Source organism: Trachymyrmex septentrionalis, unplaced genomic scaffold, assembly GCF_001594115.1.
Source record: "Trachymyrmex septentrionalis isolate Tsep2-gDNA-1 unplaced genomic scaffold, Tsep1.0 scaffold11, whole genome shotgun sequence".
Lineage (NCBI taxonomy): Eukaryota > Metazoa > Arthropoda > Insecta > Hymenoptera > Formicidae > Trachymyrmex > Trachymyrmex septentrionalis.
In genome coordinates this window covers 2,086,707-2,098,785 of record NW_017304228.1, presented here as the reverse complement: position 1 = coordinate 2,098,785, position 12,079 = coordinate 2,086,707, and the positions used below count along the sequence as shown (strand labels likewise).

General features: G+C 30.5%; 3 protein-coding genes across 10 annotated transcripts in view; 1 reads left to right on the top strand and 2 right to left on the bottom strand.

The window, feature by feature from the left end:
- Positions 1-546, bottom strand: part of LOC108750802 (phosphatidylinositol 4-kinase alpha) — an 11,573-nt gene extending 11,027 nt beyond the window's left edge. For 2 of the 4 annotated variants that reach the window (XM_018490574.1, XM_018490592.1), the window contains exon 1: positions 447-546. In XM_018490574.1, coding sequence (XP_018346076.1) covers positions 447-540 — 94 coding nt within the window. In that variant the 5' untranslated portion in view covers positions 541-546. The remainder of the gene's footprint in view (positions 1-446) is intronic. The other 2 variants (XM_018490565.1, XM_018490583.1) reach the window with 1 other exon arrangement.
- Positions 547-1,887: 1,341 nt separating this feature from the next.
- Positions 1,888-7,712, bottom strand: LOC108750724 (zinc finger HIT domain-containing protein 2). 4 transcript variants are annotated; one of them, XM_018490436.1, is made up of 6 exons: positions 7,503-7,712; positions 3,595-3,844; positions 3,134-3,425; positions 2,794-3,060; positions 2,522-2,725; positions 1,888-2,231 (listed from the first exon to the last, which is right to left on the bottom strand). In XM_018490436.1, exons 2-6 carry the CDS (start codon positions 3,639-3,641, stop codon positions 1,920-1,922), a joined length of 1,122 nt encoding a protein of 373 aa, XP_018345938.1. In that variant the 5' UTR covers positions 3,642-3,844; positions 7,503-7,712; the 3' UTR covers positions 1,888-1,919. The 4 variants fall into 4 exon arrangements, with proteins under 4 accessions (XP_018345938.1, XP_018345911.1, XP_018345929.1 ...); XM_018490409.1 differs by lacking the exon at positions 7,503-7,712 and adding an exon at positions 4,222-4,292 and having other exon boundaries at positions 3,595-4,112; XM_018490427.1 differs by lacking the exon at positions 7,503-7,712 and adding an exon at positions 3,912-4,287 and having other exon boundaries at positions 3,595-3,842.
- LOC108750712 (choline/ethanolamine kinase) overlaps positions 4,747-12,079 on the top strand; it is an 11,057-nt gene continuing 3,724 nt past the window's right edge. Inside the window, exons 1-2 of one of the 2 annotated variants that reach the window (XM_018490386.1) lie at positions 4,747-5,450; positions 11,669-11,781. In XM_018490386.1, coding sequence (XP_018345888.1) covers positions 5,424-5,450; positions 11,669-11,781 — 140 coding nt within the window. In that variant the 5' untranslated portion in view covers positions 4,747-5,423. Of the gene's footprint in view, positions 5,451-11,248; positions 11,568-11,668; positions 11,782-12,079 lie in introns of those variants that run through there. The other variant, XM_018490393.1, reaches the window with a different exon arrangement.

Genomic DNA, 12,079 nt, shown 5'->3' with positions numbered 1-12,079 from the left:
ATTATATATTTTATATATAATCTTATATATATCAAATTTATAAATAATTATAATCTTATAAAATGCCGATTTCTCTCTGCATTTTACAAATAATTGTATATTGATCATGTAATCTTGATATATTGACTGCGTAATTTCTGGAATGTATTTTTGTACACCGCGGCAAAAATGCATTGTTACTTTTCTAAGACTTTTTTAAAAGTCATTATGTAAGTTGCAATCATAATTTTTTATAAGACAACGTTAATTATTACGCATCGCAAACTATAATTTCTAGAAGTGGCACGATATCCTTGTGAATTATGTCGTAACATGAAACGTCAGAACGTCAGCTGATATTTCCTGTTGTTAACCCTGATAAAATCGATGGAAAACGCGGAGTACGATAGTTGTCCGTGATTGAGAAATAGACGTTTAATCGGAGAATTCTTTCGGGAAGATTCTACTTACTTTTTCCCACGGCGTGGGTTTGATAGCGGCCAAACATCTTGCCAATTGTTGGACGGCGTTTGAGAAAAACAACCTCTCATCCGCCATCATCTTGCAGCCGACTGAGCCGTCTGATCGCCAATCATCAGTTCGCCAGTATTGCCACTCAGGACCGTGTAAAGGAGAGCTGCGCTGTAAAGGTAACGCGCTTCCAGTGCTAAGGGGCTCCGAATTTTTTTTATTTAAATATATCTATTTTATATTTATTCTTTGTACCTAAATTTATCTCTATTTAAATTAATTTGCACGTGCAAATAATCTTCTTTCTCTAGTACACAAATCTAATACAAAATTTGTATTTTTTTTTAGCTAATCGCTACACATATAAATAATATTTATTTATATTTTATTATACTTTACAAAAGTAGAAAGTAATTTAAATTTAATGAAATCCTTGTATGTGTGTGTAAAATTTAAAGAGAAACTATACATTAATAATAATGCAATTTTTTATCTAACCAAATAGCTTTTATATATTTAACTTTCTGACAGAGATATATAATTGGTGATCTGCTATAATTTTAATTATACCATTTTGTTACATTTTCTGAAGCCCAGAAAGCTTTTTAATATAAAATTTATAAACAAGTAGAGTCTCATTTTTATTTTTGCACTAAAGTTCTAAAAACTCTTCGCACGGCCCTGCCGTGCTCTGATTGCAGCTACATAATTCGCGGAATTCATCACGATCGCAACAAATGTCATGTCAGTAACGTCGTCTGCTAGCTTCGAAGTAACAAAAGCACATAGAAATATAAAAAAGATGCCATTCAGAAAAGTGATTAACAGGAAAATGTATGTAAGTACATGGATAAAGTGTCGATCAATGAAGTGTTATATATGTGTGTATAAAACGCAGAAATAAAATATCTTTTATTTTCTATCTATGATTAGTTGCTTTTGCATATTTCTAGTAAAAATATCTTTTATAGATAATTTTTCAAAATTGTATGTAAATTTTAAAATTCCTGAATAATTTTATAATTTTTTAGAAAATCCCAGATTTTTTATACAAATTGAAACACTTTTCAGAAATCTACACATTTTTTTAGATTTCTTTGTAAGCGAAAAAAAATTTTGAAATATTTTAAGATTTCCAAAAATATCTCATTCTGTAATTTCTGATTTATAAACTCTAAAAAAGTTTAAAGTTTCTTTTCAGAAAGTTTTATAAATTCAAAATATAATAAATTAAAAATATTGAGATATTATGAGAATTTGTTTCACAGGGATAAGCTTTATATATATATGTTCATGTAAAAAGATCTTGACAAAAATCACTTCATTTATTTTAAAAAATAAAAAGGAAATATCTATCCAAATAAAAATTTTGAATTTACTAATAGAGTATATTATTTTTCATATTTTAATAAATGATAACAAAGAGTACCTTGAGTACCAGTTTTAATAAATAATTTCACGTTATATATTTATAAGATTTCTGTCTCAGCACTTTTCACCCATGATAAATAATACTCTATCTTTTTTGAACACAGAAGTATATTCTTTTTCGATAGGCTTGTGCCGTTGCTAAGTTTTTGTGAAAATTTCTTCGTGAATTCCCGATTGTCACTCTTGCCAGTTGAAATTTCTTTCTTCGCTGTTGTCAGTAATCGATGAAGCTCGGAAAGTGCCGCGGATATATAAATGGTTTTCATTTCAATGCCTGGTCCTTGCAAAATAGAAGCACCAGCTTCTCTTAGTGCTGTTATAGTTTGTTCATCTTGTGGCAACCAATCGACCTATAATATATATATTGAATAATAATATACTATGGTAAAATTTTTTTCAGAACACTTTTCAAAATTTTTAAATAATTTTATCTTTCAAAAAATTTCTCATAGCCTTTATACAAATTCGAACTTTTCAAAATGTCGAGAAAGCCTACACTTTTTCCAAAATTTTTCATATTTTAAATTCTGAAATATTCTAAGATTTTTTATTTTGAAGTATTTGATAAAATCTTACAAAATCTGAAAAAATATTAAGATATTTAAGATTTTTTTTTTCAAAAATTATATAAACTACTCACATTTTTTACGTTGCCTACAACGGATTCAATTGCAGAGTCCATATCTTTGAAGATTTCATTATTTCTCATGTTTTCACAGATAATCAGAAAAACATGGGCAGCTTCCTCGGCACAGTTTAAATAATCTCCAATATAGTAAAGAGCAACATATGCATAAGCATATATCACATTTGTCACATTAAAGGGTACAAAAGGAGATGCTTTCTAAAAAAAATAATAACAATAAAATTAAGTCATATATTTTAACTATTGAATATTAATTTTATTGTTACCTGCAATTCATTAAATAATGGTACATCTATCAAATCAGGATATTTTAAATCGCTATAAGCATCCTTAATGTCCTCTTCAATTGGCCGAATTAATTTTTTTTCTACACGACAAGTCCACCATGGCACCCATTTAGGCAACAGCTTTTCTGCTTCTCCATTTTTTATCATTGCTTCAAATTCTTGCCTCTCTGCTTCAGATAAAGCTGACCAGAGCTCATTCGGATCTTCCAAATTGACATTCTGCAATCTGGTTTCCAAATCAAGAAGCTGAAAGATACATTTGTAAGAATAAGCATTCATCAAATCATACGAAACTGTCGAGAGTATTGATTTTTATTACTTCTTGCTCATCATCTGAATCCAATGGATAATCCTCTTCACTGATGCTTTCCTTATCTGAATTATTTTCCAAGATATCATTTTCCATGTCAGCCTCGTGTACTCTCTTAAGGATTTCCATCATTTTTTGTCTAGCAACTGGATTGTTTTCCTGAGACTTTAACTCATCCTCAACGCACTGTCTATAAAAGCTCTCGGAGCAATCTGTATGTGTATCTGACTTATAACATTCAGCTCCGCAATAGCTTATACCACATCGTGGACAAGTATACAAACGTTTGCGCTTATTGCATCTAATACAAGAAGAAAAATGCATGTTGATACAATACAAATGAAAATGTTTATAATATTTGGTTTTCACAAGAGAAAAGGGTTAGGTTTAATGTAACTTAGTAATTTTGTATGAATACTTTTTTTATAAAATACTACAATTTAATATATAATATAAAACGCTGAACTTACAATTCGCAAATAGTAGTGGTCGAACTTGTGCCAGGAATCTCCGTCATTTTAAGTCCTGGGAGTTTTTGGAAATGATTCAATCAACTGATTTTTGTACCTCTCTTTGAGATTATATACCTGAATTCTTGATATTATGTTACTTTCAAATTACTTTGCCAGCTTCTTGATGTAATTAAATATAATTCTGATCTTCTCCCAGTGATTTTCATTGATTGGTTCGAAATCTTCTTACAATCATATACATTATACTCTGGAAAATAAAAAATAATGTAAGAAAGATCAATATTGCTTGCCGCTCAAACAGCGTCCTACTCTACCAACAACGTACTATTTTACCGACTGATTCAAGACGCAGTTTTTTATTATTTAACAAGATGTCGCCTCATGTATTGTTTTCTACGTTTTTAAATTCTTCCCTTTTCACTTTCTCTGACAAAAGGCTTGATTCCTGTACAAAGGCTTGATTCCTGTACAATTCTTTACTTTTTCGATCAAAAAGGTTCTTTCTTATTTAGAGTCTGTGGAAATAGTATCAAGATGGGGAAAAGAAATTTGTAGAAATCGAAATTTGTAGATAGATATGTGTGAATCAGGAGGATTCACGGTTAGGAAACGTCTACAACATACGTAAGTTGCTGTAGAACTCGTTTATTCTTCCCGTAGAGTCGAACTTTTTGGGCTTTTTATTTTTCCTCTTTTTCTCGTCAGTATTTAATTATATACCGTCTCGTTTTAAATAAAAATGTATGTATTACAGCTGCATGGGATAGACTCTATTTGACTGTTCTCAGGCCTATATATAGAATTTGCATAAAGAAAATACGACATTCAATTCGATTTATCGTGTACTTTGAACTTAGCAGCTGGGCAGTAGCAGCTAATCACACAAAAAGGAATTAACAGAGAAAATTGCAATCGTGTGTTTCACTGGCAACAATCGGTGCATTATATTGTACTTTCGGTTTTTCCACACTTTTCTCTCCTTTCTCTCTTTATCTCGCGGTTTAAGTCAAAGGCATGGGATTTAACTACTGACGTACATGCATCAGTATGCACGATAAGAGCCAAGCCATTGCCGCATCGCATTATCGCTTTTAACCCCACTGGCTGATCCTCTCGCGCTTTTCGATTGGCGCTCGTGGAGCTACTACAAAAACAAGCATGCTGGCGTTGTGTGTCTCGTATCAAGCAGGCGCTAAGCGGAGTGGAACCGAGCCGAGTTGAGCCGTGAGCGGATGCGTCATTCCAAGCGGATCAAGCAAACCGGAGTTACTTGAGTTACGCCTTTCTGAACTTTTAGAGAGAATTTTTAAAACCGAGTGGTCTCCTGCACTTAATCATATCTTATCATATCCTTTTTCTTTTCCACGACACTTTAATTGCTAAAATATATCTACATATAATAAGTGAAAATATTTTCGCGAGCAGAGTTTCCATTCGTCGCCGCGTATCGAGTTCCACGTCAACGGTGCGACTGGAAATACCTGGTGACACAACACGATTCTGTAGCACGACCTTTCCTGAATAGTCTCCGATTCCTTCAATTTGTTTTGTTGACGTTAACAACAACCGCGAGCACATTCTCTTGCGAGGAGATTGAATCGAGACGTGATAATCGCACACGTACTTATTATCTTATCCGGTGACGCGTCTCGTGATTATAGTTAGCTCATAATCTCGCCGGTAGTAAAGTAATTAGCGCTAGGTGTGTGCCACATCGTAGGATCATCGTCGACTCTTCTTTTCCGTTTTTGTCTTGCTCTTTCTCTTTCTGAAGCAGTGAGCTAGTTGCTTTAGTCTATTCGCAGTGCACCCGACAAGATTTCGACATGGGAATCGAGGACATCGAGTACAAGGTAATCTTACTTAATATTTTTCATTTGCACAATTCTCGAAATATTTTCCGTCGCACGAAACAATTTTTCCTACCGTAGTTTCACGTAATACAGTTGTCAACAGATTTAAGTTCATTTCTATTAATATAGAAACTAACTTCTCTTGGTTCAACTTACTCTTCATTTTTTAAAAAAATTTTGTTTAGAATTAGAAAGAGATGAAGAAATTAATTAAACTAAAATGAAACTACATTGATAGAAACGGACATTAATCATCTCGCTTTAATCGCTTCTCGGAAAACACTCCTCCGACCTTGACTTCTCTTGCATCTCATTTTTTTTATTACGTTTTAATTTCCCCGAAGTTAAAGAAAAATATATATTTGTGTATATTTTTTAAAGACTGTTTATTGATGCATTTTTCGTCTCATTTTTAATCTATCTAATTTCCCCGTAAAAAGTACATGTTTATTAATCGGAATTAATATTTTTTCGATTCTTTAAGACGCTTTTCTATTCTTTTTATTTAATTTGCTCGATTTTCCCAAAAATAAAAAATAAGCATTCATTTGGAATTGCTGCCATTTTTCCTTTAAGTGCTATGTTTTTCTGCTTCACTTTTAATCTATCTAATTTTCTTGACGCTGAAGAAAAAGATGCGCTGCGTTTTAGAATGTTTATCGTAAGTAGAGAGAAAAATATAATAAAGTTTAGTAAATCTTTGTTTGAATATTTATTAAATATATATTTATTTTATACAAGAATTATTAATTTGATTTAATTATTGCTTTGTAGCAAGTATTTATTCTCCGTAAATAAATGTTATATTAGTACTGTTAAAAAATGTTATTATTTATTAAAAATTAAACTGTTATTATTTATTAAAATTTAGGACATTTTTCTCTCACTGTTCAAAACAATTTTGTCTAGTTCACGTAACATGCGCCAATTAAGGAGTTAATCATCTCGTTTTAATTGTTTCTCGGAAAACGCTTCTCTGACCTTGTAATGACTTTTTTTGCGTTGCATTTTTTCCATTTGCCCGATGCTAAAAAAAAATATACATTTAGGACCGAAACCGGTTCTTTATGCCTAACTATTTTTTTACTTCATTCCTGCCTGTTTTCACCGACGAAGATTAACTTTAATCTCGATTCAACTTACTCATTTTTTTCTAAGGATTAGGAAAAGATGAAGAATAATAGCGTTTTCCATTAAAACTAATGCAATACTGGTGCATACTGAGTACATTTAAATGCAAATCAATATTTATAGTATTAATAATTAATTATCTTCTGTTATATCACAATGAATAATTTAACCGTTTTAATTACATTTTAATTACAAAGATCTGCAAATAGTTCAAATTCGTATCGAATCAAATCATAGTGGATTTTGTTTTTATTTTGAATCAATTGCCTATTTTATTTATTTTATTTATGCACGACTCTTATAAATTGAAAATAATTTTTATTTATTTAAAAAATCTGAAACATTATTATAAAATACTTTATTACTTTTAAATTAGCTTTTAATGTAAATTCGGAAAAATTTTAGTTTGAATTCGATTCGTATTTGAATAAAAAAAATTCGGCTCGATTTGATGTAAAGTTTCAAATTTTATTTGATTTGTTTTAGAATATATTATCAAAGATTCAATTCGATTTGACCTCACAAATGCTTGATTCGCACTTCTCTGAATTACATATTTTTTGTCACGATAACCTTATAATATTAAAAAGATTAAATTATTTAACATTAAAAATATGTAAACCGATTTGTCCTTAATTGTATCTGTGTTGCACTTATAGTTTTTTTCCCAATGGAAAAAAAAAGTTAATCTACGTTGATGGAAGCGAGCATTAATTTACTCGATTCCCTCAAAGTTAGAAAAAAATATGTGTTTACTTATTAGAATTAATACTGTTTTATAATTCTTTAAGATGCCACGCTTTTCAATTTGTTTTATTTAATATGCTTAACTTTTCCAAAGTTAAAAAAATATGTGTTTGGAAAATATGTGTTATTTTCCGATCCTTTAAGATGCGTTTTTCCGCATCACTTTTAATCTACCTGATTTCTCTGAAGCTGAAGAAAAAAAGACGTATTTATCCATCTTAGAACTGATGCTATTTTCCAACCCTTTAAGGTACTGCTTTTCCGCCTCATTTTTATTCCGCTCGATTTCCCGGAGTTAAAAAAGATACGTGTTTATTCATTGGAATTAATACTGTAATTCTTTAAGATGCCGCGCTTTTCCACTTTATATACTTGATTTCTTCGAGAAACTAAAAAAAATACATGTTTACTCATTAGAATGATGCTGTTTTTTGTTTCTTTAAAATACCGCGTTTTTTCATTTAAAAAATTTAATCTGCTCGATTTCCCCGAAGCTAAAAAAGATATATGATTACTCATTGGAATTAATGCTGTTTTTCGTTTCTTTAAAACTTTGCATTTATTTACTTCATTTTTAATCTGCTCGATTTCCCCAAAGCTAAAAAGTATATGTTTACTCATTGGAATTAATGTTGTTTTTTTGGATTTAAAATCGCTGCGCTTTTCCACTTCATTTTAATCTGCTCGATTTCCCCAAAGTTAAAAAAAATACATTAATTAATTAATATTGATCCGTTAAAATTAATACTGTTTTCTAATTCCTTTAATTATTGCGCTTTCTCTGTCCTCTTTCCTTCTCTCCGTTTCCTTTCTCGACATCGACATATCTAATTTCATAGGTTCAGAGGAATATATAGAGATCAACATGAGAGAGGTCTACATTTTAATTCTCGTTCTCTGTGTTTTTCGATTCGCGAATTCTGTCTTTTACAGAAATACAAAAAAATTTTTCTGGTAAATATTTTTTGAGAATTTTTATATAAAATTTAGAATTTTTTAGAACTTTTAAATATTTTACAATTTTTTAGAAAGTTCTCAAATTTTTTATACAAATTGGAACAGAAGTACACATTACTGAGAAAGTATACATTATCTTTTCTAGAATCCTTCATAAATATTATTCTAACATTTCTAAAAAATTTGTCATTCTATAATTTCTGAAAAAAATACCTTAAATTTCATTTCATTTTATCAGAAATTATAGAGTGGAAATCTTAGAAATATTAGAATATTTTAAAATTCACACGTAGAATTTTAGAAAAAAACGTAGACTTTTTCAATATTTCTGAAGTGTTACAATAACAATTCTGAAAAAAATTTACACTAGTATTTATAATGAAATAAATAACTTATCATGAAATATTTCTGATGAAATATACACGTTTATTGCATACAACTGTGTATGGATGAAAGGGGTTTAAATGAATTTTGCACTCTCGTATATATTGCTGCTTATCAATTTTTTCACTTATCTATTATCCGATAATCACAATATTTTTCTAGAAATCTAGGACTATTATTACATTTGTCGTATGACAAATTTTTCATGCCTGTTAAGCATTAGCTGCAAGACAGAGAGATTACCGGATTTCTTTATCTTATAGCCAATTAACAGACCTGAAAAATTATCATATATGACAGCCTAGTTCGTATCCAATCTTCAGAATGTGTAGTTCGGAATGTGTGTTTTTATTCTTGACAACAAGCATGTCGAGATAGACATCAAAGATCATAAAAACAGATTCTGAGATCTAATGGTCATTCATTGACGTTACAAATTCCTGAACTGCGCACAAATTGCAGACTATTTATTTATCTCGGCAGAGAGACGGATTAATGTGCGCAGTACATTAATATATGTTATCATTTGAATGCAGAATGTAAAGCGAAAACTACACGTGTCGTGATGAAATGTACTTTAATCCTATCGCATGATGAAATGTACTTTAATCCTATGATCTATATTTGTCCTGAAACTAAAACATATTGGGTAGAAATGTATAAGTTTCGTTCGATAAATTTGTTCGTAGACGGATGGATAATTATAGAAATGGAAAAGTATATAGGAAAATGGTTCTCGAAAATATTTTCCATTTGCAATCGTTTAACGAAAAAATCGTTAGTTCTTCGATGTATTTATTAGAAAATCGAATCCAAATTAAATAATAACGCGAAGTCTGTGTAATCTTGTTCTAATCATGTCCTATTATCTTTCTTTTTAAAAAAGACTACGCAACTACTAAATGGGAAGCATTGATAAATCATTGAGATTTAAAATTAAAGATCTAAAAAAAGAATTGAGAATAAAATGTTAATGGTTTTTTTTATGTCAATTGATCAAATTAAATTTAAAGAAATAGATAAAAGATCAGAGATAAAAGAAATTCGTAAATAAGAAATTTAAGACTAAAACACCCGGTATATTCAAGTGTGTTGCGTCTGTAAAAGATAAAAAAAAAGAAAAATTCCTAAATGCTGCACGAAGCATTAACGCGATAGAAAAGCGTAAAGTAGAGATATCATTTTTTCTCTACAATGTCATTTGATCTGAAATACAAAAAATCTCATAATACATATATACATATATACTCTTATATCTATACACTTTTAAATCTTATTAAATTAATTGACGCTCATCTGTTGTGTAATTTTTTTTTTTTATAAGCAAAAGCAATTCAACTATAGAAGATTACTTCAATTACTTGCACCTTCCAAACTCTGCGTTATGTTTTCTTCCTTCGAGACTCAATAAAAATGCGAGAAATGCAAATTCTTCTCGCGCGCTACAGCGGAACATAATTGTTACAAAAACCGTTTGTCACGTTTAAGTCGAAAATGCGGTCAAGGAATGCTCAATATCGTATAAATATAGATTCTTATCACCTCATCGACACCTTATTCGTTTCTTGATTTTTATACAGAATCATAAATATGGGTGTGTAGGCAAAGAGGGGAACATTTGCGCCCCTCCCCCAAAATTAGCAAGGAGAAACAACTAATTTTATTATTTTTACGATAAAATTATATTATATTACGATAAGTTAAATGCTCATTATCCAATTTGCTGAAGATTCTTGAAGACTGAACAATTTGATGTGAGGATAAATTTTTACTACGATTGAAATTCTGATTACACTTATAAAGATTTAGCAACAGCTATGACTTGTCAATAAACATTGCAAGAAAAAAAATTTAACGAAACATTTGCTTAACACTAGTATATATATATATATATATATATGTAATCAAATAGTAAATTATATAAATAGCAATCTCTTTATGTGCAAGATCATCTAAATGCTTAAATCTTAGAAGCTTAGCACTTATAGCTGAAGGACTTATGTCTTTCTATTAAAATATAATATATAGATTAATTTCTACATAAAAATGTAGATTATTAATTTTAATCTCTATTTAACTTAATTTATCTTTTTAAATCGTAGTTTTCAAAATTAAAAAAACAGTAAAGTTGGACCGAAATTAAAATTCATTTACATTGATAGAAATGGACTTTAAGTAATGTATGAAGATTCCTGTTGTTTATTTTGTAATTTTTCGACTAATTATTTAAGCTATTTTTCTGTGGAAAAAACTTAATTGATTCTATACACATTATAAAATGCTTGAAGAAGGTACATTAAGTACATCGAGTGGAAAGCAATTATTTTCGTCTCCCTTTTTTTTACATCTAAAAATATATAGGAGTCTCCAGGACTTCGCGTCCACCAATATGTTCGCAGTCAAGGGTGATAAAAGTGGTTCGAGTTTGTGTTCATTATAAAAAAACGACAAAGAACGACATTTACCATAGGTTTTCTGCGAATGCTTTATTTGTCGCATCTGCGAAGCCAGAGATTCTTACAATTAATTTTGAATTCTTAGACCACTAAAAAATAGCTTTAAACGTTCAAGGATAGAAACTCAAGGTTGTAGCCCACGCAACGCGCGTTGAGATCCACTGTAATGACGTGACGTCATGACGCATACGCATGCGTTAGTTTGCGCTTTTCCTGTCAACAGCAGATGATCTCAATTGCGTATGCACGATCGTGTCTTCTGGCATGATACTTTTACATTATTTGCTTCATATATAATTATCACAAATCCGATCTCATGCTTCGTTAAACGAACAAACGGACAAACAATCTCAGTAACTGTATCGCACGTCTCAGTTTCTTGGTTACTCTTGTTACATACCTTCCTCGCCAAGTAATTGTTTAGATGAATGATCTGTAGCCGGTGAGAAAAATTGTGCTCCAGCTTTAAGAAATTACAATTAGAAGATACGATTTCTTTTAGTATTTATCGCAGTTAATTGTGATATCTTTTTTTTGTGGCAGATGTCAGAGAAGAATCCCGAGATGAGGGAAACCGCTGCAAGAATTTGTCGAGATTACTTGCACGGTGTTTGGAAGCACATTACAGCGGAAAACATTGTCCTCAAACGTGTTAGGTTTGTGAAATTTTTTTATATTTGTATTTTTGTATAGAGAATGTTTTTCAATGACATAAATCTCATTCTATCTTTCTTGACATTTAGTATAACAAAGAATGTTTTCCAATAAGGATAGAGTGTAATACAGTGAATCACTTGTTTAATGTTGGCAAACAACAAGGACGCAATAATTCACATTGTTACACTGTCTCATTACTAGAAAACATCCAAAGGGTAGAACAACACTTGTGTCGACTTGTGTCACCAAATGAAAAGCACTCTCTCTCTCTCTCTCTCTCTCTCTCTCTCTCTCTCT

What these genes read in the sequence shown, in the direction of transcription:
- LOC108750724 (XM_018490436.1), bottom strand. Translation starts at nt 3,641, where the DNA reads ATGACGGAGATTCCTGGCACAAGTTCGACCACTACTATTTGCGAATT. An exon ending in ACCACTACTATTTGCGAATT is followed by an intron (nt 3,426 to 3,594) that starts GTAAGTTCAGCG and finishes TTCTTGTATTAG; the next exon opens with ATGCAATAAGCGCAAACGTT. An exon ending in ATTCAGATGATGAGCAAGAA is followed by an intron (nt 3,061 to 3,133) that starts GTAATAAAAATC and finishes TGTATCTTTCAG; the next exon opens with CTTCTTGATTTGGAAACCAG.